We start from the raw sequence: 27,798 nt of genomic DNA, 5'->3' as shown, positions 1-27,798 counted from the left end.
AAAATAAAGTCATTTTTTTAATTCCATGGGGGAAACTGGCTTTTATATTAAAAGAAAACTTAAAAGAAAATACTCCAGTCTTTTATGTTTTTGTTATAATATCATTTATTCTGAACACAACAAACCCTATTTTCAAAAAAATATGAATAATTTGTTTGGTGGAAAGAGCGAAACATTGCAGTTACCGGCACTGTAATGATCACCTCCACCAAACTAGCCAGCTTTCACAGAAGAGCTCACAGGAAGTGATGTCATTAAGTCTTGTGTACCGCAGGTAGAATCATACGACACAGAGGTCTAGAAACAGATGTGTCCATGAATGGATTTGGCACGAACTAAAAACACAGCAAAATTTTATAAGAGTAAATAACAAGATGAAAGACTTCAAACAAACTAAATTAACAAGTCATTTTTGGCAGATATCGAAGATTAAAATGAAATGAAGGCATCAATTTGATTTACATTCCAGCTTTCCACAAACACACAACTATAGAGAGGCACACAAATACACACACACACCTCCAGAAAAACACAGCAGATCAGACGTGTGTGTGCAATGTTTGTAGTTAAGAAATATCTGTTCACAGGAAATATTGACTACAAACACTGCTTCACAATTAACAATGGGAAAAACTCTCCAGTAATAGGAGCACAGTACATAATCTGCCTCTTTATTAAAGTACCTGTTCAAAAATCTATAAAACTAAATCAATTTGTTCTTAAATATATGTAAATGCTTTATTGGACTTGAAAACCTGAAATCAAATATTTGAAAATATTTCCTCAAATGTACACTGAAAGCTGCTAATATGCGGTCTGCCTGCTGAAAATAAATAAAAAAGTGAATCGAATATAAATTACAGTACTGAACAGGACACTTTTCTTTAATTTAGTTCCTTTAGAAGGTCATTTATACTATACCCCATTTGCAGCAACTGTGTCTTTGAATTCAACATGACCACACCCACATCGAACAAACCACGCCCACATACCTCAGCCAGCCAGTCAACTCATCACACTCGTCCTTCAATCATGCATCACTTTCTATTGCATTCCGTTCCCACCTCAGTCTCATTCTCGACAGATGTTTTTCAAAAGCTTTCAAACTTGAACAAAATCAGCTACAAAATCAAACGAGCATTGCTAGTCAAATTAGCAGGTCTGCAACACAGACCCCTTAAAACGACATCTCTATCTCAAAACAAAGAAGCATAAAAAACACTAAAAACAACAAAACATTTTCCTTCTCAAGCAATCCACAGGAACTCAAATCCCTGAACTCTCTCTGATTGGCTGAGTCTGGGTTCAGAGGTCATTGTCTTTTTGGTGATGATGCGTTTGCATAGTGACGCCACACCTGAAATAATGCAAGAAAAAAAACACTATTCATTTGAATATTCAAAATGAACAAAGCAACACCTCTAATGGATATTATGCTGTGTAAAACTCACATGGCACGGCTTGCTTCATATTTGGCTTAACCTGGAAAACAAAAATACAAAATTTTCATTTTAAAGTCAAAGACTCATTTTAACCCATTAAGCCTGACATATGAAATAATATTCTTAAAGATCTTGAAATCTAACAGTATATTAAACCTTTAGACTAAATAAAAAAAATCAATAAAATCCATGTGTCAAAACCATTTTATGTTTTGTCATGTTTGACACATCAGGCTTTTATGGCTCATATAATATGATATAGTGAGAATAAGGAGCGCAAACTCATGGAAGTGTGAAAAACAATCTCAGCAAATAAGGTGCTGATATTTAAAAAAGTAACGTGAAACTCTGATAGTTTGTAATGTAAATCAATGCTCTTTACAACAGTATAACAGACTGCTTACATAAAATGCATTTAAATATCAGTTGCTGTTATTCTATATCTCCATATAATATGTCTAAGTGAGATGAAATTTAAAGCATATCATGAAACTAAATCATATTTGAGATTCACTATCCTTCTAAAAAAGATATGCATGGATAATCAAGTAAACCTAAGTTGCTTCAGTCAAGTGTTCAATACTAACATTACTGACCATGTAAAAGAATGCTTTTTTACTTGCTAAAGAGTATAAACTATCAGTCAGGCAACAGAAGACGTGCAGATCATGTACAACAGGGTTTTCAGAAGTTTTGAACATTTAAAGGCCTTAGAAATGTGCCTATATATGTAAATAAGATACAGTAGGCTTTAAAGGCTTAATAAGAAATTATCTTGCATCAGACGTCTGCTAACATACTGTAAAAGCTGTAATATTTAGACACACAGACAGATGTTTTCTGGTGATCCATTAATACTCTTATCTGGAATTAGTAAAGCTGCTTCAGCTCAGTACACTGTAAAAAATCCAACTCACAAAAGTTAGACTAATGATTATATTTTAGTTAACTGGACAATTAAATGCAAAAATGTTGGCATAACTAGTGAAAAAACGTTGGTTCAACAATCATTGGACCAACCTAGTATTACTTGTAAATTCAATTTGTAAATTCAAGTTAACAAGCATACAAGTTAGGTTGGAGGTTGGAGCATGTGCACTGTAATGACCATGAAATTAGCCCATGTGCAATGAAGCGCACCAACACCGAACAGACAAAGGAGCCTCACCCTAACTGTGGTGGATACGGTGAATAAGCTAAAGCCCCAAAAAGTCAGCGTACTCCTTTAACTTGCACTTATATTGCTCGTTTTGTAACATGTTTTGTGTTAACAATTTAAAATGTTAAACATAGAACAATTGAATGAGCTAGCACTTTGAATGTTTTTTTTTTTGCCTACTCAATTACTTTTTTTAAGAATGAGTATGGCTAAAGTTACCAATGTGTTGCTGCTGGTTTGAAATAAAACCTGGACCAAAATATCAAGCATGTAGTAGTTTGTTTTTTTTTACCTTGTGATGCTGTTTAAAAACCAATTTTTTTGTCAACTGAACGTACTTTATTAAGTCAAGTGAAAATAACATTAAAAGTTGAAATTACATAACAAAAGTTTTTTTAACTATAAAAACTCAATCATCTGAACAAAAGATCTTAAGTTGGGAGACATGTGACCCTACTCAGTGAATTGAGTTAAGTGAACTAATTCGTTTAAAAGTTGAGTAAACTCAAAAAAGCTGTGAAGCAAATTACCTTGTAATTTTAAGTTAAGTCAACTTTTCTTTTTTACAGTGTACATAACTAACAGAGTAGATACCACCTACCACCTTGTTTCCTCAACCTTTGTATAACCTACACACTGTTCTTAATTAAACAGACCTACTATACTTTTTATGCAGTGTAGAACAATTGTGCATATAAAACAGCTGGCTTTTGTGTCCCTCGTTAGCATTTGCATAAATAATGACAAAAATAAACTGCGGACACCAGCTTCATTAACCAAATACAGCAAAAATACAGTAACTTTTTTCTTTACCTTTTTATGTTACCAACTGTGATTGCCGCCCATTTTGAGGTCAGTAAGATTTTTATGTTTTTAAAGAAATTATTTCTTTTCTTCATCAAGGACGCATTCAATTGATCAAAAATAACAGTAAAGACATTTATAATTTTACAAAATATATTTCTATTTCAAATAGATGCTGTTCTTTTAAACCCCAGCTCAGCCGTTTTCAATATTGATAATAATCAGAAATGTTTCTTGAGCAGTAAATCAGCATATTAGAATGATTTCTGAAGATCATGTGACACTGAAGACTGGAGTAATGATGCTGAAAATACAGCTTTGCATCACAGAAATAAATTACATTTTAAAATGAATTCAAATTGAAAACTGTTATTTTAAATTGTAATAATATTTCACAATATTACTGTTTTTACTGTTTTTCTGGTCAAATAAATGCAGGCTTGATGAGCATCAGAGACATTTTTAAAAACATTACAAATCTTGAATGGCTGTCTGTGTGTGTGTGTGTGTGTGTGTGTGTGTGTGTGTGTGTGTGTGCATAAAATAACAATTGATAACTGAAAAATGGATGTATCAAGTTTAAAGTCTCTTTTAATTTTAGCTCGGGATGCTCCAATACAATTTTGTACTTTTTTTTGTCTAGAGACATTTATTTCAAGTGAATGCTTTGAAAATAAAATGATCCTGTTGATGCAAGATACCGTAAGTATACATTAGGACATTTTACTATGAGGCCTGTTTTAAGTGCTGCTCTCCAAAAAATATTCACTCAGAAAATTATTCCAGCTACAGCAATTTTAAGCAAACGTCTGCTCAGTTTAATTTGACTGATGGCGTCTGAAACTAGAAGAAAGGCCATCAGAAGCAGACCAATAAAACACGAGCGGTGGAGCTGGATGGAGTTCGGCTCATAAAGGTTCAGTGAGTAGGACCCCTCTGACCCTACAGGAAGTGGTTAAAAATACATCCAGCACCCCTACACACACTCATAAACAGCCTCCTTGTTAATACTAACGAGTAATTAAGCATTAACGAGCCCCCTCAGACAGCACAGACACACGCCAGACACACACACACAAACACACACACACCCCAGTAAAACATTATAAGCTTTGGTTGTTTGCAGGAAGGATTAATCTAATGAAATCATTGATGTTCATGTAACGAGAGCGACTGAAAGAGGTCTGCATTCAAGAGGACAGATGCATTCTGGGAAACGTAGTTCTGATGTGATGAGTTATACCTCTGTCTTTGCCATTCTGCAGCAGTCTCTCCTCCTCCTCTCCTCCATCTTCTACTGAAGACAACAGAAGAGAATATATACATATCATGTTTGTATATAAAAAATACATGAATTAAGAATCATTATACACTCCAATACAGTTTGTAACAATTTTTTGTCTAGAGACCCTTTAAGTGTTGTTTTTGCTTACTTAAACTTAAGTTAAACTGTTGCTTTAATATTTATTGTTTAATATTTTAGTTAATAATTTAATACAAACTGTTTTCATACATTTAAAAAAGCTGAAAAAAGTAGTAGTAATAGTAATAGTAATAGTAATTACATTAAATATAAATTAGAAATGTTGCCTTGGCAACTCACTGAAATAAAATGAGTTTAATTTAGAAGTACTAAAATTACTAAAACTAAAACTGAAAACTAAAAAAAAAAAAAAAACATTGCTAAAAGCTAAATATTAAACAAATGTTTTTTTTAAAAATACAAAAGCACCTAAAAGAAATGTACTTAAATGTAAACTGTGGAAATGAAAACTGAAAATATATAAAAAATTTAAGCAAATTAAAATATTTTTTAATATTATAATGGTGAATAAATAACACTAAATCGTATAAGTGATGTTTTAGTATAATTGAGATACTTTCATGGTTTTTTATTATGGTAATATCTTCTATATTTTTTTCAGCTTTCCTTTTAATTTTAGTTAAAGTTTTGTTGTATGTTGTTGTAAGTTTTCTTAGTTTTTTTATATGTAAATAAGAATGAGAAATGTTTGTTTGGCATTTAGCAGAAATAAAATAATTTTTAAATATATTTTTTGTCAGTTTAAAGCTTATTTTATTTCAAGCAACAATAGTTTTTTTTAGGTAACCTGAAATTCTCGCAGCATTTCTCTGTCACAGCTGTGAAAACACAAACTACCCACAATGCATCATGATCGTACCTGAGTTGAGCTCTTTGACCAGTGACGAGACGGTGTTTGTGATGGAGTCTGCTGCCACTAGGAGATCATTTCGCAGGTTTCTGCGAGGTCCTGTAGGATCCAAACACATAGAATGTCCAAATTATGTAGATTTATTGAGTTAATAAATGCTAAAAACTTGATAAAATCATTGAATTGCTACACCAACATGTGTGAAGTGTTACATGTCCACAACAAAATATCACCAAAATAACATATCTAATGTTTCATATACAGACTATTTCAGACTAATGAGATGTCAAAATGGGCGGGGCTACCCAGTTCAATCCCCCAACAATCTGAATCATGTGACCAACAAAAATTCTTGTTGCTCATCAGAAAAGAAAAAAGAAAGCCACAATAGTCTATGTATTTATTTGTTAATGAAGATGTTACCCTGAGCAAATGCTTCCTGAACATCTCCACCCACTCCAGCTAAAGAGTCCTGGGGCCCGTGGGTCGGGGTGTGGCCTGCGTATGTGGGGGTGGAGCCTGAGGAAGGAGAGCGAATGGGCATCGAAACAGAACAAGGGGAGGCGTGGCTGGGGGAGGAGCCAGCGGCTTGAGCCTGAAGAGAGAGAATATAAACTTCATATTGTACAAGATACACCTGCTAAAGGTTTCTCCCAGCACTTAAAACTACTGACTAATTCACTACATGTTTACATGTAAACTCCTATTCACATAAAGAGAGAATTATCTCTGAGAAACTAAAGCCAGATTCATGAAAGAACGGAGACTGAGAGAAAAATACAGCTAATGGCAAAGATAATTGAAATGATCTAATTATTTAAAATAATTTCTGAAAACAAAACAAGACACCTGTTAATGGAAATCTTAAGTTTTAAAATATGTGCTACTCCAAAAACGTGAAACGATGCATTATTATTTTGTGAGAACTTACAGCAGACACTGGAAGTTAAACATCGGGAGGAAAAGAAAGAGATAAATACATCTAAATGAAAATAAATGAAAAACAATGCAAAAGAACTTTCATATAAACACTGAACAATTTCTTTCACATGCACAGTAACTCATACACACAAACAGTCAGTGCATTTTCATATCCCCATATTCATGTCTTGATACACTGGCTAAAATATTACAAACATCATTTTTAAATATGGAAATCACATTAGTTATGAATTTCTTTTCCCCTGTAATATTACAAATAAGTGAGCATAAGTGTTAAGTATTATTTATATACTATGATAAGATAATTTAATATTTTGAATTAGCTTTTATTTTGATATTTTCAGTTTTTCATTTTAATTTTAGTAATTTTATGTTGAATTTTTATTAGTTACATTCTCATTCAGTTTTACATGCTTTTCTTATTTTTATTAATTTCGGTTTTTTGATAATTATATATATATATATATATATATATATATATATATATATATATATATATATATATATATATATATATATATATATATTTATTTCAGTTTTAGTTTTAGTAATTCTACTTTAACATATTTATTTCAGTTAGCTGCCAAGGCAACATTTCTAATTAATTTTTTTAAGTAAATATTTATATTTTATTTGAGCTTTATTTCACTTAACCTAATTTTTTGTTTTATAAAAGCCTTAGTTACTATACATTATGGCATTGTGATTCTTTACAAACTTATTACCAACTTTAACTTTTAAGAGCAATATGAGATTAATTCTGTAGAACCTTATAACCATTCTATTTATCTACATATTTATTTGTGTAAGAGACCTTTAAATGTGCAAATAGCAAAATCACACAGTCATTTCTCTGGCATGCACAGTGAAACACACACACTCACAGCTTGTCTCTGCTCCTCATCCTGCAGGAACAGGACAGAGATGGAGGAAAAGAACAGAGGGAGTGAAAAACAGATAAGGAGAGCACGTATTAACACTATAATCTCTAATCCATAAAGAGATGAAATTAAAAGTGGAAGATTAGATCAAGTATGTAAGAAAAGACAGCCGCAAAGAGAGTGACGCCCTCCAGTGGCAGAAACATTACAATGCACTCATGAACTTGCTTTTTTTTAATAAATATATATATAAAGTTGTCTAAGGTCCACTTATGACGTTCACGTGGTTTTTACATTAAAAAACATCAAAATCAATAAGTAATAGGCTATTTTTGTAGTGTGATCCGGTTTAGCACCACTTTGTCACATGTTATTTCCCTGCTATGTCATGTGCCAATCAGTGGGCGGGGCTACAGAATAAGGAGGTGTTTAAGCTATCTATTACATCAAGCACATTCCAGGATCTGGCGTTCGCTGGGCCTGGTGTCAATAAAAGCTTTTATTTCAGTAACAAGGATGTTTTCAGTTCCGCTTTTTTGGTACGATGACCTCTTATATATCAAAAGCTCAAGTAAGAGTTGATTTCTCAATTCATGACCCCTTTAAAGAGCATTTGCTTTCGTCCCGTTGTGGTCTGTGTGTCTGGTGTACCTTCAGTAGTTTCATGAGTCCTTCCAGCTGCACCATGAGCTCTCTCCTGCTCTCCTGAAGAGACGACATCCTCTGCTCCATCTCATCCTTCCTCTGCCTGAAACACACAAACAGAGACCTCTCAGACACAACCATTTCTGGATGATGATGATTATTAGAGCCAAACCCTGAAGTCAAACCGTCTAACAGATGTAAAACAGGATGTTTCGGAAGATCTTTTTTGACGTTGTGAGAAGTGTTTCAAATTGCCTCGTAAAGTAGTTTTTTGACATATTTCGACAAAAATGTAAAACTCAAAACTTGCAGAAAAATTAAACTTTTACACAATTTCGACAAGTTAAACTGGTATAATAAAATCTTGTATAACATTTAACAAGTTATCTTTTGTTAACATTAAAGAATTAACATGAACTAACAACCAAAGGTCGCCACAAGGATCACAAAACCTGAATTATTTTACCTTGTGGAGACAACTCTTTGGTCCCTTTGAGGAAAATTACTTATAAATCATACTAAATTATATATTTCAAAAAAAAAATTAAAAATGCAGAGTTTTCTGCGAGGGTTGCATTAATGGTTAGGGGATACAAATTACAGTTTGTACAGTATAAAAACCATTGTCTATGGAACGTCCCCATAAAACGTGAAAAAATGTGTGTGTGTGTGTGTGTGTGTGAGTGTGTCTGTGTGTGTAGTACCTGAGCTGTCTGAGTTCTGCCAGCAGGGTCGGGTTTTGTTGGACTCTCTCTGGAGTCGGCTGACATGCCTGTTCATGCTCTGCTCGCAAACACTGGATCTCCTGCAAAATCTCCCTGAAAACACACACACAGTTTTCCTTCACACGCTCACTGAGACTAAAATCCAAAAGCAAAAACTGGATGTAAATCTTCATGAAAACCTCTGCATATGCAGCTGTGAGTGAGTACCTGTTCTTGTTCTCCAGCTGCATGATCAGTTCTCTCTGCTGTTTGTTCATATTGTAGCTGAAGTCTGAAGGTCTCTGTGATTCACAAGAGCAGCAGGAACAAAGAAATATGACTGTTCTACTGTGTGCATTTGCGTAGCTATAGTTTGGAGACAAAACTGTCCTAAAAAGAAAGCTAAATCTGACTTAACGCTTCATAACTGTTTCTTTGGGGGTGAACTTAAAGGTAAAAATGATTAAGTCAAAAGATACTTTTTTTTAATGCAAGGCGGCATCTTGTATGTCTGTAGTGAGCATAATCTGAATGGAGATAGTAAACGTGTGTAACTCACTCCTGTGTGTCCAGGATCCGTGGCCAGACGAGAGGCGTAACGAGCGATGAGTTTGTGCTCTTCATCCGTTCGGCTAGGACTATCTAACGTACTACAAACACACACACAGAAAATGTTATTACATTTACAAAAAACTAAATAACTTCAGCTGACACACACACACACACACACACACACTCACCGTGGGCTGCTCTGGAGTTTGTTCACATACGCCGCGATCAGAGCGTGCTCCTCATTCATACGCTGAGCTGTGGCTAAGGTCGGCGGTCTATACACACACACACACACACACAATTAAATACAACATTATATCAAAAATTATATTTGGTGTCTGAATAATTTTTGGTTTGACTGTGTGTGTATATATATATATATATATATATATATATATATATATATATAGAGAGAGAGAGAGAGAGAGAGAGAGAGAGAGAGAGAGAGACTGTATTAAACTATACATAAAAATGTAATTAAAATATGATCTTTAGGTTAAAGGGTTAGTTCACCCGAGAATGAAAATTCGTCGATCTTCTACTCACCCTCGAAGCATCCTAGATGTATGAGACTTTCTTCTTTCACAATAATCCAGTCGGAGTTATATTAAATATTGTTCTTGCTCTTCTAAGTCTTTCAATGGGGTTACAGGCGGGCGTACACGGTGCGAATTCGGATGGTCGGAAGATCGTATTTCCACGCACACGGCACGAGTGAGTTTATCTGAAAATCGTACGGACGAGATGATATACGACACGATTTTACAACCCGCGAATTCCAGAAGCAATCGCACGAAGTTGATAGACGCTCTAGCTTGAAGCTCCGCTGCACGCACAGAAGGATCACTGTATGACATTAAAGTACCGCGAGAGCGCTAAGAGAGCACAATGCATTCGTATCGCTCTCGCGGTAGCCTACTTTGATATCATACAGGTGATCATTCTGTGCAGCGCTGCTTCAAGTGGAACGCGCCTAATATTACTGCTCTGCCTCTCTCATAACTGCATATCAAATATTGATACGAGCTGTGACTGTTTCCTACACGTATAGGTTATTTTCAGCAATAGGAAACCAGGACCTTTGGTCACCCTGTGTGTGTTTGTGTTCTTGTATATGGTTTATAAATATCTGAAATAGGTATTACAATGTAAACATGGTTTGTGAGGACAATTCCTGTGCCATCGTAAACCAAATGGCTTTAAAAAATACTATACGGTATTTAATAGAAATTTTAAACATGCATTTTCCGTGATGGATAGAGGTAGTGTATGGGGATATACAGTATAAAATACCGGTTACGTCTATGGAGAGTCCCTGTAAACTACATATGTACTACGTGTGTGAGAGAGCGAGCGAGAGAGAGAAAACTAAAAAGCATGGTACACGTTGCTAGAAACATCATACTGCGCTCGCTGTTCCTGTCAGACTTCAGCGAGTTTATCCTCCTGGTCAATAGTCCACATTCGCCGTGGCGCTGCCGTCTTCGTCTTTCTTCTTCTGTGGTTTTCCTAGTTTGTGATTGGTCAACTTCAGATAAATCAACCAATCGACTCGTTCAACCGCACAAATGGCACGAATTCAAACCGATAGCTCACAAACTTTTTAGACAGGTTTAAAAATGATCGGGAGGTCGGGAAGTGCTCGTAAGCCACTCTGCTCGGCTCGTAATTCATCGCAAATGATACGAGCCGCGACCATACGAGCATATGCGATTTCCACACGATTGAAAAAAAAAATCGCATGCGAACTCGTACGACAGCAAAAATCGCACCGTGTAGGCCCGCCTTAAGCGGGTGTTTGTTATCAACAGTTCAGAAGACGTGAAATAAAGTGAGCGCATCTGTAATAAAACGTCCCTCACACGGCTCCGGGGGGTGAATAAAGGCCCCCTGTAGTGAATCCATGCGTTTTTGTAAAATAAATAATCCAGATTTCAAATGTAATAAACACTTTTTTTCTCACTTCTGCTGACTGTGGTATGCTGAAGACGTGCAGGTGGATGTTGTAGTTCGTCAGCGCTGCGTGGTTAGTGACGAGCGCAGAGAGAGAAAAAAACCCTGGTCACAAATTAGAAGCACAAAACGAGGATTTTTTTTGGAGACGAAGAGGAGACGAAGAGTGGTTTTATCTTACACCTGCACATCTTCAGTCAGCAGAAATGAGAAAAAAAATTGTTTATTACATTTGAAATCTGGATATTTATTTTACAAAAACGCATGGATTCACTACAGGGGGCCTTTATTCACCCCCCGGAGCCGTTTTATTAAAGCTGTGTGTACTTTATTTCACGTCTTCTGAACTGTTGATAACAAACACCTGCTTACCCCCATTGAAAGAGCACAAACAATGTTTAATATAACTCCGACTGGATTATTGTGAAAGAAGAACGTCACATACATCTAGGATGCTTCGAGGGTGAGTAGAATATCAACGAATTTTCATTCTCGGGTGAACTAACCCTTTAAATCTTCCAGCCTTACACAAAAGTATAACTTGTTTTTTAAACATTTTATTAAAGCCATTTTTTCCCCCATTCAAGACGTAATATTACAGCCAAACCACCATGATGTGATCTTCTATTGCAAATTCATTTGAGAGAAAAATGTATTGGAAATGAAACTGTACATAAAATTGCTTAAATTAATACCTGTTATTTGGTCAAACCTTTTTAATTAAATAAAAAATATTATATTTTTAAAAGACAATATACGCAATGTCTTTATTTTTACACTTTTTTTTCCACAGCAAAATTTGAGTAACAACACCTGTTTTTTATATTTAACAGTAAAATATTAGTGTTGTTGAGAAACTAAAAGACACTAATTATTAAAATAAATAGTTTGTATTTTATAACATGATTGCAGGCATCACTACATGATGTACAGTAAGATATTGTTACAATTATTTTGAAATCTGTGTGTAGAAGAAATTATGAAAGTTTTAGCTGAATGTTCTCTCTCTAAATTTATGAATTTCTTAGAGATTAAATAAAACTTCTCACACATCAAACACTATAAACTGACTGCTCTAAAAGGTCAAAGGTGAAGAGCAGGTGCTCACCTCTTCGTGGGGCTGGGGCCTGCAGACGGGGGCAGAACTGGTTCATTCATGTTTCCTATTGGACGGGGAGGACTGGACGAAAAGAAATACACAATAATATTGTTATCTATATGTAACAAAACAAAACCACCCTGCATCATATTTGCAATCCAATACTTGTTTCTCACCAATTCTGAGGTTCTGAATTCAAAAATAGTATTTTGTATGTCACACTTTATCACAAAATCTGATCCATTTAGTAGCTTTTTTTTTTTACTTTTGACAACCATTTGTAAGGTGAAGAAGTTTTGTATTATCCCTTAATCACCAGAAAAAAACACTATAAAGACCAAAAGACATAATTCCTAAGCCAGTTCACAAATATCTGTATATCTATATAATTTCATTTTGTTCACTCCTTTGCAAATTGCAGATTAAATGGAAACTTTTGACATTTGACTGCTTGTTAATTTTTCTGATTTGTGTTGCTGATTCATACACATATATTGTATGTATGTATATATATGTATATATATATATATATATATATATATATATATATATATATATATATATATATACACACACACATACACTAAATATTAACCAATTTAACTAATTTAATAATAATGATTTTTTTTTACATACTGAGAATGAAGACATCTCATTCTTAGAAAGAAAGAGAAAGAAAAAGGAAAAAACAACAAAAAACTATGCAATTAAAATATATAATTGAACTCAGCACCATCAAATTAGGTAATATTTAATAATATTAAAATTAGTGATATTTTAGCAAATTATCAGATTGTTTTTCAAGATGCACTTCTGTGTAATATGTAATACCTACATAATTTAATATTAAGTAGTAATTCATAATATAAGATAATATATGTCAATAACTAGATTAAACAACATTTTGATAAAATAAAAAAAAATCATTATTCATGCATAGTTTCACATTTATTGAGAGATGGGAAATATATATGCAATTAAAAAAATCATTATATTTGCAGTGAACTACAAAACAGCTAAAAGATGATAAATTAGAAAAGCATCAAATAATTACTAACAAATCATAACACACACAGTCATTTTCCATTATATGTGCATGCATACTTTAACCTAACATCTTGATTGATGTAAATAAGTTCATAGACACCTTGAAAACAATCTATACATACTTTCTCTCTATCTCTCTCTCTCACACACAAAAAAAATCCATGCATTCATATTAAATTGAACATTATACTGTTCAACTGACCCAAACACACACACACACAGACACACACACTGGTAAGTCATGCAAAACTAAGAGACTGAAGCAACACAGACAGAACAGAGAGAGACACAGAGCAGGATTCCTGGGAAAACAGACAGATCGAGACAAACAGACAGCAGAATGAAGACAAAATCATAACTGACCACACGTCTGTAAGCAGATAATGAAAGCAATCTCCTCCTCTGTCTCTCTCTGTCTCTGTTGAGTGTTTCTGTCTGACACTCATCAGTGTGTCAATGTGATCATGTGATGCTTGCTGGGCACCAATAGAAACAATCCCAACAGACAGAGGACTGTGTGTGTGTGTGTGTGTGTGTGTGTGAGACTGTCTTACACTATATTGGACAGGTTGAGGGGTTTCTCGGGGTATTCTGGGTAGATGGGGTGGGATGGCTCTCTGCTCGGCACACAGCCAAAGGTTTTACTGATGGCACGACCCAGCTTCTTAGCTGGAGATTTCTGGAACAAACACACAGATATAAGGAACCAAAATTGAAAGCCCAAAGACATGAAAAGTTTCCGCTTGTATTTTGTTGCACTGTTTTTGGATTGAGTAACAGATCCATTTGCATAAAGAAATCAGTTTAGTATAGACATTTCAATGGTTTTCCAGCCTGTGGGAAACCTGCACAACATAAAACACCATGAAAACATTAAAACAACCATAAAAGATTGGGGTTAGTCAGATTGTTTTAAAGAAATTAATTATTTTATTCAGCAAGGATACATTCAATTGATCAAAAGTGACAGTAAATACATTTATAATGTTACAAAACATATTTAACAAAAATATTAAGCAGCACAAATATTTTAACACTAATAATAATAATAATAATAATAATAAATGTTTCTTGAGCAGCAAATCAGAAGAATGATTTCTGAAGGATCATGTGACACTGAAGACTGGAGTAATGATGCTGAAAATACAGCTGTGCATCACAGGAATAAATTACTTTTTAAAGTATACTGAAATCAACAATTGAGTACAAGAGCTTTGGTTTGAGGCATATATATTTTTTAGAGTATATAAAGTTTTGTACTCATATCATACAACTCCTTGTGTTCCAAAACTAGTGCGATCTGTCTACCAGCTATCTTCTCCTTTCTCCTCTCGTTGTTTTTGTTATGGAAATGACTCGTCACTCGCTTGTCATTGGTCAGCTGTCAAAGAGGCGCTTAACGAAAGGCGTTTTTTTTTTTTTTTTTTTTTCAGAAAAGTTGAATTTTTTTCAAATTGAAAAGATGCTCTAAACTGCAGAAAAAGACCCAGCGGTGACGTTTTAAAAAGCACTCAAGACTTTTTTGAAAACACGATTTACTCCATAGGGTTAGAATATAAAACAGACGCCGGCAGCTTCGAAAAAGACGCCAAGTGTGAACATAGCATTGTGTGAACATTAGAGACTTTTTAAAAATCCTACCAACCCCAAACCTTTGAACGGTACATTTGAACTTTTAAAAGAAAACTTTTATAATTTTATTAACTTCCATGATTTCATTTTTTTTTTATCAATTCCCATACAAAATTCCATGATATTTCCTGGTTTTCCATGTTCCTAGATGGTGGAAAGTGATATATCTAAATTATGCAAAAAGTGCAAAACTCTGTATAAGTATCGTAACATTATAAGTGTACAACTAAAAAACATAAAACTATATATATTTATTAGGGGTGTGATGAGACACTTATCCCTTGAGAACAAGACGAGATGAGATTTTTAGACTTTTTGAAGAAATCCTTAATGATGAAATATATAGTAAAAATAGACTCTTATTCAACTGAAAAACACAAAATGCAAAAAATTTAGGTGCATTTTGAAATCAACTTACTTTATAAAATTACACTTATTTTTTAATGAATTATATGCATCAGTAAAACAACATGTAAACTACAGCTGCAAGATTCTGGATAAATTGAGAATCATGTTTATATATATATATATATATATATATATATATAAATAAATATATACACGCACACATTCATTTGAACAAATAAAAAAAAATTAAGTCAGTGTCTAATTCATCAAGACCGGTTTCTCAATGAGAATACTTTGAATGAACAATTCAATGAAAAATACTTTTTTTAAACGGGCAGTTTGTCGCCACCTCGTGGCAGAAGAGGATATTGCGTTACAATCCATACACGTGTTAAGATATTTTCGTTTTGATCGCTACTGTAGAGTTCTGTTATCTAAGTGTATGTAACACAGAAATAATGATGTGTGGTTGAAAAAAAAACTGTTTGTGTTGCTCTTTCTGGATCACTTAAATAATGATTTATTAACATGGGAAGCAAGAAAATGTGCTTCTCACGCTCCACTGACACTCGCAATGTGAACCAGTCATAATAGACATAGCTGAATCGTTTGCGTTTCAGATTGCGTGTGTGTCTGAATTGAGATCACCATCTTTAAACGATTAATCTTGCAGCTTTTATGTAAACATTGCCAGTCGGACCAGTGAGATCTCACAAGACACATCAGATCGCTCAGGTCTCATCACATCCCTAATATATATATATATATATATATATATATATATACACACAAGTGTGACATGACAACTGTAGCTGATCCTCACCCAGGACGAATGCTCCTTCATCTCGTGCTGGTTGTTGTGGTTTCCGCTTGCATGGCCTTGCCAAAAACAGTTCTGGCACAGCTGATAGTTAAAGCACTGCTTACAGCGATAACGGAATCCCGTCATGCCCTCCGACCGACAGAAAGAACACGCCACCCGATGATGAACTGAGAAAGACAGAGATTCAGTGTGCTGGAAAAAATGTTCATGGAGTTAAATAAGTCTGAGTAATATGAATAATTGAAGCGTATATTATTCAGTGTGTGTTTGTTACCGTTCTCCACGTTTGCCAGCCGATGCAGCAGAGGAAGCCAAATGAGACACTGAGGAGGAGAATCTGACATCAGAGTATCCAGAAACATGTTCAGCATCACCTTCTTCTGTTAAACACACACACACACACAGATAAAAAAAAACATTGATGACAAACTATGGCACATTTACACATTCTTCATGTTCTGACAAACATTTGACTGGTACTTTTCTTGTGCAAAACCTGCTGTCGCTAGTCGAGGGTTTTGCTATATGATAAAAGGTATTTTCTGAGAGTTAAGGACACTGATATGCTGTAGCTAGGGCATCTCTACATGGTTGCTAAGATACTCTGGGCATTTTGGACACTACTATGCAGTTGCTTTTTAGTTGCAAAGATATTCTGATTGTTTAAAGCTCTGCTATGCTGTTGTTATGTGGTTGCTAAGGTGTTCTCAGTGTTTTGGGCACAGCTATGCTGTTGGCTAGGGTATTGCTAAGGTATTCTTAGTGCTTCGGCCACTGCTATGCTGTTACTATGGTATTCTGAGTGTTTTGGACACTGCTATGCTGTTGTTAGGGTGTTGCTAAGGTATTCTCAGTGTTTTGGACACTACTATGCTGTTGCTAGAGTGTTGCTGTGTGGTTGTTAAGGTATTCTCAGTTTTTTGTGGACTGCTATGTCATTGCTAGGGTGTTGCTAAGGTATTCTCAGTGTTTTGGACACTGCTATGCTGTTGCTAGTGTATTGCTAAGGTATTCTCAGTGTTTTGGACACTGCTATGCTGTTGCTAGGGTGTTGCTAAGGTATTCTCAGTGTTTTGGACACTGCTATGCTGTTGCTAGGGTGTTACTAAGGTATTCTCAGTGTTTTGGACACTGCTATGCTGTTGCTAGGGTGTTGCTAAGGTATTCTCAGTGTTTTGGACACTGCTATGTTGTTGCTAGGGTGTTGCTAAGGTATTCTCAGTGTTTTGGACACTGCTATGCTGTTGCTAGGGTGTTGCTAAGGTATTCTCAGTGTTTTGGACACTGCTATGCTGTTGCTAAGATGTTGCTAAGGAATTCTGAGCATTTAAGGCATAATGTATTTGCATCTAATTTTGAAACATTTTTTAAATTTCTTTTTCAGCTAAATTATAATTGACATTCAAGTAAACCGACTGTTACAAAGACAATAAAAAAGTTCAATAAACGCATGATCTGGCTTTCCAAAGTCAATGAGCAATTGTGTTAAATAACGCTTTTTACTGACCAAAATAATTTGATTTTTGAAAATGATTTTTCCATAATTGAGAACCCTGCACCAGGTCAAAACTGTAAGTCTGATCACTTCATCAGACTGCATGATATGAAGTACTACTACTCCCTTACTAATTCTGTAGCACAAATGATCAGTCGTGCAGTCTATCAGTCAATGTTCTGGGTTTGTCCAGATTACTAACCCTATATGAGTAATAATAGTAAGGTTTAGTAAACACCACTAACTAGACAAAGTTTGGAAACGTGTGAAATCGTTACTTGTTGAGGAAAGCAGGATCTGGCAAAGTGATCCATGTAGCCGAACGACGGCCCCTCAAACACGGCAGTGGGCAGCTTCAGCCCCTCCTGCAGGAAGTGGTCAAACCTGGACATCACCATCGCACCATGTGTATCTGATATCTGAGAGAAAATATCTAACACACACACAAACACACTTGTTATATAGGCCAAGAAATTTGCATTTAATTGTCAACATCCCTGCACTGAATAATGACACTGTTGTCTTCTGTAGAGCAGAATTTGAATTTGTCTCATATTTGAAGATGTGCATCATTGATTCTATTATTTTCATGTCTATAACTGTGAAGCTGCTTTGGAACAATTTGTATTGTATAAAGCACTAAATAAATAAAGATGACTTGACTTGATTTTACTTGTCCACTAGTGGGAGACACTGCTGAAATCGATGAATGAACTTACAGCGAAGTTTATCAACCAGTTTCCCTCCACACAGCACTGAGAGCATCACTTTCACTGAAAACACCATCAGCCTTCCCTGAGCATCACTGCAAAACACACAGTTTCACCCTCAAATGATCTGATGCTGATTTGCTGATCAAGAAACATTATTATTATTTTCAACAACATTAAAAACAGTTGTGCTACTTCATATTTTGCGGAAACCATGACACATTAGTTCTGAAATCTTTAATGAATAGACAGTTCATAAGAACAGCATTTATTTGGAATAGAACTCTTTTGTAACATTCTAAATGTCTTCAATGTTACTTTTTGATAAATTTGACCCAACTTTGGCAAACACAGCACACACACTTTCACCTGTTGTGTGCCGCCAGCATGAAGTTGAGCAGCAGGCTGGTGTTGTGCTGGACGTTGATCTGGTGTGTGGTGGGCAGCCGTTTGTTTAGCTGCTGGTAGATGCAGGTGATGATGGTCTCCAGCCGAGCCACGCTGATCTCGGTGCAGACGTCCAGCGTGTTCAGACCGTTGTCACGAAACGCCTCGACCATGTTCCACACATCCACCAGATGCACTGAGAGAGAAAACACATGAAATAGAGAGAATTACATGGTAATAAAACTTCCAGATTACTCTAAACGTGGAATGAAGAACTTACTTTTAAACTTGAAACTGGAGAACAATGTGATTTTAAATGATGGGGTCAAGATTTTTTATGTTTATGAAAGAAGTCTCTTCTGCTCACCAAGGCCACATTTATGTAATCAAAATACAGTAAAAACTGTAATATTGTGAAGTATTTTTTTTTTTTTGGTTTTCTATTTGAATATATTTTAAAGTGTAAATTATTCCTGTAATAAAAGCTGTATTTTCAGCATTATTGATCTGGTCTTCAGCGTCACATGATCCTCAGAAATCATTGTAATATGAAGATTTGCTGTTCAAGAAACATTTCTGATTATTATTGTCAAAAACAGTTGTGCTGCCTAACCTGAATTTTTTTCAGGGTCCTTCGAGGAACAGAAAGTTCAAAAGAACAGCATTTATTTGAAATAGAAATCTTGTGCAACATTATAAATGTCTTTACTGTCACTCTTGATCTATTTAATTCATCCTTGTTTAAGAAAACTAAGAAAATCAGTTTCTTTACAAAAAAAGAAAATCTTACTGACGCCCAACTTATGATCAGTAGTGTATTTCTGGTTATCTTAGGTTTCTTACTAGTTTTATAGAGCTTATATTTGAACTCACAAACAACACTGAAAATGCATCTTTTGCAACATCAGTCAGTTGTGTTTTGATGTGACGGATACTCACGGTTGCATTTCTTCTGAATGAATCTGAGCTTGCAGGCGGTGCGGTACGTAGACAGCCGGATGGTGTCATAATTCTGTGTCTCTGAAGAATCAAAGTCACACATTTATATTCAGATGCACTAGCTAATGAACACATGCAATAGGGGTCAAAGGTCATGTGGTGGGTGTGTGGGTGGCACTCACTCATATCTGTGAAGATCTGCTTCCTGTCGGCCATGACATTCCCTTTCCACCTGTCCTCTATCATCCTAGAGACACACAGAGAGAAATTAACCACAGGTGGGTAATTATTAAATTAGAGGCACTTTTGATATCTTGAAACAAATGATTGCTTTCAAAAATTTCTAGAACGTAAAACTGTCACATCAAGGCCTTGATCAACGTTGATCAAGAGGATTTTTTTGTAACTAAATTAACGGAGTGAATGAATGAGTGAACAAATTACTGAATGAAAAATCCATAAATTTTTGCATGATATGTAACAGTGTTAGGTTTTTTTAAACCATGCATGATGGTAATGAAATATGATGGTAATGAGATTCTTGTTACATAAAATAAAACATCAATTATTTATGAATGATCTCAAATAAAACTAGTTTAGTAATGGCACCCAATAAAGCTGGATTTAGATGAGGAAAAATTATGAATTATACATTCTGATCTTAACCAAATTTTAACTAAATAGAAACAAATAAAATAAAAAAATTTGGAAAAAGAAATGCACTGGATTTTCTCTAAAATGTAAAAAAAAATAATAATAATTCACAAATGCAAAAAAACATGAAATTAATTGTAAATTCATATATTTTTTTTATTTTAAACAATGATTTTTTTTATTATTAATACTCAATTTAACACTATTTTATATTTAATTGTTAAATTATTATAGATTAGAAGTTAAAAAATCTGAATGGGAAAAAAGTCAAAACAGAGAATTTTCAAACCTCTTAATAATTAGAAAACACGGTGAGTTAGATATTTGCAGAGCAAGTAGCAACCACCCAGAAAACCCCAGCAACCAGATGTGCCAAAAACCTGTTAAAAATGACTTTGTGACACTCATTGACAGCTTCCACATAAATGAATTTCAGTTTCACTTTTAAGAACAGAACCAAATCTCTCTCTGCTTACTGCAAAGCATTGAAGCATGTGTACACACATTCCTGCGGGTATTTGAGGGTCTCCAGAGATTTACCCATAATGCCCTGGGACACTGACAACAGATATGTTTAACAACTAAAGCTGACATCCAAACACTTGGTAAGAAGTCATTATGTTCTTCATTCACGGTCTTCTTCAACTGTTCTGTCTTCATTACCTTTAAATCCTTTTATTTGAACTGTTTTCTGTGTGAACTCACACTTAAGTAGGAATCATTTCTCAAACAAGTCGATCCAGACGCACAGCACCTCACTGCTAAAACATTCCAGAGTCCTGAACTCACATTAACACTCATCACACAGACACACTAAAGATTATCAACACACCGACTTCAGCATAGGACTGAAACTTTCATAAACAGTTTTAATCACAATGACCTTTAATGAAGAAATACAGCATCACAGGCTGTGACGTTTTTAATGTTAGTTAGATTGTAATGTTGCTGTTTAAGCATAAACAATATCTGCAAAGTTGCGGCACTGAAGATTCGATGCAAACGGAGATAGTCTTTTAAAATTCTGGCAATTTAATACCCACAAAAACGGCGCGTGGGGACTACAACAAGTTACTTCCCGGGTTTGTGACATCACAAACCCTGATAACCCCCGCCCCCAGGAACATGCAACAAAGTGGGCGAGACCATGCTATACTGCTTTAAAGAAGAGGAAGAAAAATGGTAATGCACATCAAAATCTATTCATATATGAATCACGATTCTGTCTTCTAACAATTCTAATGGATTCACAAGATTCAAAATCAATTTTCTAAAACAGCGGTTCTTTAATACTATTCCTCGCATCGCATCGCCCTGCTCTCTCTCTCTCTCTCAACAATGAACTGTTTGATTTATACACACGCATTTTCACATAGCTATGAGGAGCATTAAACATGGATGTGCGTGCCGTTGCCGTACTGTATTAAAGGTTAAATCAGGATAAAACCATATATTAAAAGCAAACAGAAGCAGTAGCATTTACAAATTACAGCGTATCTAAAAGTCTGGACAACACAATACAACCGGAGCACATGCCACTGAGGTGAGGGACGGGACATTTAGACGCGCACTAGAGGCGGTTGAGCCAATCACAACACACTGGGCTAGCTAACCAATCAGGGCCCATTGTGTATTTATGAGGGAGGGACTTCATAAAAGCAGGAAATGATCAGTGCGTTTATAGGAGAAGGGAGAGAATGGTGTGGAAAGGTAAATTATGTGAAAAATAATGTTTATTTTTTTAAACTAAGCCCCTTTCACACTGAGATTTCGGATAATACATGGGTAATGTAGCCGGTTCTCTAATCAGCGGTAAATTCCCTCAGGTGTGTGATTTCACATAGAGCAGCTGTTACTACACAGAGCCGTTGTTAACTGAGAAGATGCGCAAATAAACTCTGAAAATGAACGTGGATTTGCGCATCTTCTCAGTGAACAATGGCTCCGTGTAGTAACAGCTGCTCTATGTGAAATCACACACCTGAGGGAATTTACCGCTGATTAGAGAACCGGCTTTACTGACGAGATGCGCATAACAATCGGCCGATCGTGATCAGAGCAGCCCTAATCAAAAATGTGTGTTTACTTCAGTTTAGTCACACACACACAAACTTGTGTCACATTAATCACACATTAATCAAAGCAACAGTCCAATACATCTGACTCCTACACGGTTTAAAAATCTAGGTGCAGAAAATATAAATAAAAAACTAATATATAAACCTATAATATATAAAATTTGTTTACAATATTTCAAATAAATGTAAATAATTAATAATACAAACATATTTATATATTAGGCCTTGATACACACACACATATATATTTGCATTTTATAAAATGTTTTAATCATATATATATAGCATTTATGCAGATGCTAATATCTAGTAGTTTTTTTGTGCAGACACTTTTAAGTAACTTTTAGATCCATGCATTGTATGCATTCAGTGGGAAACTGGTGTTGAAAACTGGTGTTGCCATACATGAGATACAGGGAAGAGATATTCTATTTCTATTTTAAGGCGAATGACTAAACTGACATTTGATGCATGACTCCACAAACAGCACACAATTCTCATGAGAAAAGGGCTGAGGTGAAGAAACCAAGCCATAATGCCAGGTGATGCATCACAGAAACACACCCCAGTTGTCTAATGTAGTTTTTAATTCTTTGATCCATTTCAGCTTCACTTCAGTATTAAACAGCCGCTGGAGTTTACTATTAATTAACTCACCGTCTCTGTCTCTGCACAAGCACAAACACCCTCAAAGTGGAAGAAGAAGAGGAGTCACACAGGCGGGCGGCAGTGACTATTCCTGTCAGCCGCCCAAACACATGACCTTTCCGTCACACACTATAAGTGGAAAACAATTATGTAAAGGCACCATATGAGGCATGTGTGTGTGGTCAGACAGATTTTAGCTTGTGCTGATGCAGTTCATTCTCGAACCTCCATTCATACCTGCATTCAGTTCAGAATCGAAGCCAGAGTTGTGCTGCTCAGCTCACTTCAGACATCATGGCCCCTTCGAGACCAAACCAGAACAGAATGCTGCTGCTATACTCACACTGACTAATGCTCTCAGATATTAATATTACAGCCAGATATTAATAATACAGCCAGATAGATACTATTGGTTCACTGCTTATGTGCAGTTATGAAACAACAGCTACAGTCCAAAGCTCAACAAAAATGTTTATACTTGACATGCCAACATTAATAGAGCCAACACAAACAAAACATTATTATGTTTTATATAACTATAACACATTTCCTTATTTGTATCAGAAAAATATACAGAAAATATATTTAAAATAAATATTGTACATAATATAATAATTTGCTCCACATTGGGTGTTTTCTTTGTCCCCACGTCGTGCATATACCTTACATATATTATATACATATATATATATATATATATATATATATATATATATATATATATATATTTATATATATATGTGTGTGTGTGTGTGTGTGTGTGTATACGTATACATATGTATGCATATATTATGTACCAATTATGTTTTCAATATTTAAAAAAGATTTAAAATAACTGCATGAGTGTGTGTGTGTGTGTGTGTGTGTATACAGTGTATATATATATATATATAAAAAAATTTTATTACTACACAAAAATATAAGATAACAATCTGAATACATTCATTTTTAAATATTTAAAAACAAATTTTTTTTTTTAAATCCAATACATCAAATTGTTTACAATTTGCAATGACTCCATGACAGATGTAAATTTGTAAATGTTGCTTCACAAAAAATTGCAGGTGGTGCAAAACATTACTGATTTGTTTATAATGATCAAACCATCTTAATTGATGCTTGCAAGGCTTTCACAACAATTTTAGCAATTTCAAAACCTCATCTTGCAGCTAGATAACATTACATTGGTGTCAAACTGTCTTCAGATTAGTGGTCGACCGATATATTGCCAAGGCCGATATATCGGCCGACATCTGGCCAATGTTCAAGGGACTTTTATTTTGATGGTCCATAGTAATTGAATGCTTTAAACTCGTGATTTCAAATTATGCTGCGCTTTATGCATTTGCCCACTGTCATATTCATGTCATTTTATCTGTGTTCTGTGTACACAGTATTAAGCGCCCTGTTGGTTAGCGTTTACTTCCTTTTTAATTATATTTTTATTAAATATTTTATTTATGAAAAATACTTTGTCATCTAAAGTGTTTATTTTACACATTTATTTGTAATTAATTTTCAAAGGATTGCTTTGCAAGATATCGGCAGTCAAAAAAAAAACAATATCGGTCGACAACTACTTCAGATGACTGTAGTAATGTTGAAGACACCACAGAACACCAAGTGTTTAAGTTAGCAATAAAAACACATTTACATAATCAATAAAACATTGGATAGCAAAAACGCAAACGCTCGCCCAACATTAATATGTCAACCGGCCTGAAACAGGTTTTCACCTGTTAGAGTAAGTGTGTGTGGCATAATATTTAAAAGGAATAATTACTATTAATTCATCAGCTGGTTTGTAACTCTCTACAGTAGCAGCGGAGTATGACTGTGTTATGGAAACATTTACCACAGTAACCTTTTCTATGACGACCACAACTGACAGCTCCATCTGCCTGTTTAAACACCACACATGCTTAAATACTATGTGTATATTTAGCATCTATTAAGTGTCTTAATTAATCATCTGAAGATATTTTTTATTCGTTTATTTAGGAGTTTGTGTTCTTTTCTTCGTCTGCCAGCTCATATCAGTTTCTCTCTGGCGTGATGTGAAGCATATGATTGAATATCTACTCTAGAGATCAACAAAGCCTTCGGACGGTTCCCGCAGACAGCGGCCTTAATCTCTCTTTCAGACGCTCCTCTGTTCTCCATCAGCATCTTTTTCTCATGCAGCTCAATGTCATTGTGCACAAAAATAAGATCAAACTCAGCCGTTACATCCATTCAGCAGAGACATGACAGAGCACAGGAGAGATTTTGTGTGTGTGTTTGTGTTTCACAGGACTGGCATCAGCTCTATTTGCATTTTGTACAGAGACAAATAAAGCCAAAAGCCCAGAAGTTAAACACAGTGAAATGCAGGATAACTAATGAAAGCTGTCAAGAACACATTTATTATAAATAAATAAGTGTATACACACACACATATGCATGTAATTTATCCAAGCAAATCTATTCATTTTTACGATACAATTGATTTTAGGATAGAATAAGTTTTAAGTGATGATATGTGCTTTTAACTACCCATAATCCTGCATAAAGATCCACCAATCAGAGAAGTCATGGTGCTGTGGAAATAGTAACACTAGAGCTCAACAGTGACTCCCTAAACAATCAGTCTACTAAATATTACACATTTATCTAAAATATGTGTATTATTTTCAATGTTTAGCCCTAAAGATTTTTTTTATTGTTTTTTACTCCTGATAAATTATTTTTATTCTGATAAATTATGGCTGATTCAAACACATTCTTCAAAAGTCAAATGTTGAGATTCACCCCATAGCTGTTTAGTTTAGTTTAAGTGTTTCTTTAAGAATGCTTTGAAAATCTTGTAAAGAGAATAAATAGAAAATATGCTTCCAGTACCAAGCACACTAAAAAAGAACACGATTCCAACATCATCTTCATAAATAAACTGTTGTAAATAAAGGCCAACAGTTCTTTCTGATGAGGTCATCAACAGGTGCATCTGGATTAAACCTATTCAACCTAGTAACATTTCATTAGTGTGTTAAGGTGGCCATGAACTGAGAAATCAAAATTCCCTTGATCTTTTGACATTTTAGAGGTCATTGTACTATAAAAACATCCTGAAACTCAAAACTAAATTGGTTTAAAAACAGCTTATATTGAAGTTGATCTGTCAAACAACAGCTTGTGGAATGTGCCACTTCATGATGTAACAGTTTGTCTAAACCCCGCCTCCGCAGAAGAAGGTCAAAGCCTGCTTCTACATCACTGTCTGTTTAGCCCCGCCCACGGATTCACGCATGTAGTGTAAATAACTAGAGCAGCAAATGCAGGTCTACACAGAAACCAAACGATAAAGATGCTCTGAAGAAAACAAGCTGTGAAAAAACAGTCTTTGCATCGCCTTTCTTCTGAAAGAGTGGATAAACATTCGTTCTAATGAAGATCTAGATTGTGTCAGTAAGAACTTAGTCCTTTGTTTCCCTCATTTTTCTGTGGATTTGTTTACAAACAAAGCACAATTCAACACAGGATTTTCTGAAAAATTTAAACAAAAAGAGGATGCTGTGGCGAATATAACGGATCGGAGTCATCTGACAGTAATGTAGCAAGACAGAAAATAGCCTATTACTTCAGTAGAGTTTTTTTGATGTTGATAACATTATAAGTGGACCTCAGAGAACAGTAAAAAAATAATTAAGGCAGGCAAAATTATTTATTTACCCTCAAGTTATTCAAAACCTGTATTCATTTCTTTCTTCTGTTGAACACAAAAGGATATTTTGAAGAATGTCTGTAAGCTAAAGTATAAAGTCTGCAAACTTTATATGAATTTTGGCCACAGCAGTTTACTTGACAATGGGGTTTTGGGGGCTTGAAAATACAAACTTTTGAAAACAGGAGATAAGATTATCCTCTCCATGTAAACTATAAAAAATGTAAATGTGAATATGAATATGGTGACAAAAAAAATCTTGATATTTTCTTTAATTTTGTTGATAATGATTAGACAGTAGATATTCTGTTTCTGTGTGTTACTGTGCTTGCCGTGGACAGCTGACTACCAAAGCTTTTGATATTCTTCAAATTCTCTGCATTGGTTAGTTTGCAGGAGTAACAGAAATTAACTATTCCAACGAGTTTAAATAATTTTTTACCTTTTTGTGTCAAATTCTTAAATTTGATCAATAAATTCAAGCAGTAAAACACAATAAAGCTTTTACCAATCAAATGTAATTAGAATCTGAAGCTTTATTTAGATGCATTCACAGCCTGTTTAATGAAGGACATGAATGCATTTAACCTGCAGGTACAAATACATACATAAAGTTTAGATTTTTTTAAAACAAAAAATTAAATAGTGATGTTTGAAATTATTTTAGGGAAAAAAGGGAATAAATAAATAAATATAAACCTATAATCACTGCATGAGTGAGTCACTGAATCATTCTTTCAACTGATTTGTTCGAACGGCTGATTGATTCATTAAAGAAACACTGTCCTGTGTTGCTTAGAGATGAAAAACAATTCTACTGTGGCTTTGTTTGGAACTATTTTTGTTGTAGAAATACAGAACAAACAAGAACTCTTGTGTGTAAAATCTAAGTCACTTAATATGAACTTTTCATTTATTTAGCTGTTCATCAAATCAATATCACATTTGCAATAATGCTGATATTTGGATAAAAACGTCACTC

The 27,798-nt window shown here is 34.7% G+C and overlaps 1 protein-coding gene across 4 annotated transcripts in view; it reads right to left on the bottom strand.

Annotated features, from left to right (window-relative positions):
* Nucleotides 1-220: 220 nt before the first annotated feature.
* The window catches only part of LOC132092127 (dystrobrevin beta-like), a 32,100-nt gene continuing 4,522 nt past the window's right edge, over nt 221-27,798 (bottom strand). Inside the window, exons 2-21 of one of the 4 annotated variants that reach the window (XM_059498214.1) lie at nt 19,919-19,983; nt 19,737-19,817; nt 18,780-18,993; nt 18,420-18,505; nt 17,979-18,133; nt 16,480-16,585; nt 16,206-16,372; nt 13,957-14,081; nt 12,365-12,436; nt 9,492-9,578; nt 9,311-9,401; nt 8,980-9,053; nt 8,752-8,865; nt 8,054-8,150; nt 7,406-7,426; nt 6,003-6,174; nt 5,589-5,678; nt 4,649-4,702; nt 1,452-1,482; nt 221-1,357 (exon numbers count right to left, since the gene is read on the bottom strand). In XM_059498214.1, coding sequence (XP_059354197.1) covers nt 1,478-1,482; nt 4,649-4,702; nt 5,589-5,678; nt 6,003-6,174; nt 7,406-7,426; nt 8,054-8,150; nt 8,752-8,865; nt 8,980-9,053; nt 9,311-9,401; nt 9,492-9,578; nt 12,365-12,436; nt 13,957-14,081; nt 16,206-16,372; nt 16,480-16,585; nt 17,979-18,133; nt 18,420-18,505; nt 18,780-18,993; nt 19,737-19,817; nt 19,919-19,982 — 1,875 coding nt within the window. In that variant the 5' untranslated portion in view covers nt 19,983 and the 3' untranslated portion in view covers nt 221-1,357; nt 1,452-1,477. Of the gene's footprint in view, nt 1,358-1,451; nt 1,483-4,648; nt 4,703-5,588; nt 5,679-6,002; nt 6,175-7,405; nt 7,427-8,053; nt 8,151-8,751; nt 8,866-8,979; nt 9,054-9,310; nt 9,402-9,491; nt 9,579-12,364; nt 12,437-13,956; nt 14,082-16,205; nt 16,373-16,479; nt 16,586-17,978; nt 18,134-18,419; nt 18,506-18,779; nt 18,994-19,732; nt 19,818-19,918; nt 19,984-27,798 lie in introns of those variants that run through there. The other 3 variants (XM_059498215.1, XM_059498216.1, XM_059498217.1) reach the window with 3 other exon arrangements.

Source organism: Carassius carassius, chromosome 18 (assembly GCF_963082965.1).
Source record: "Carassius carassius chromosome 18, fCarCar2.1, whole genome shotgun sequence".
Classification (NCBI taxonomy): Eukaryota; Metazoa; Chordata; class Actinopteri; order Cypriniformes; family Cyprinidae; genus Carassius; species Carassius carassius.
The sequence above is the reverse complement of the archived record's forward strand: the minus strand, read 5'-3'. Positions and strand labels throughout refer to the sequence as shown.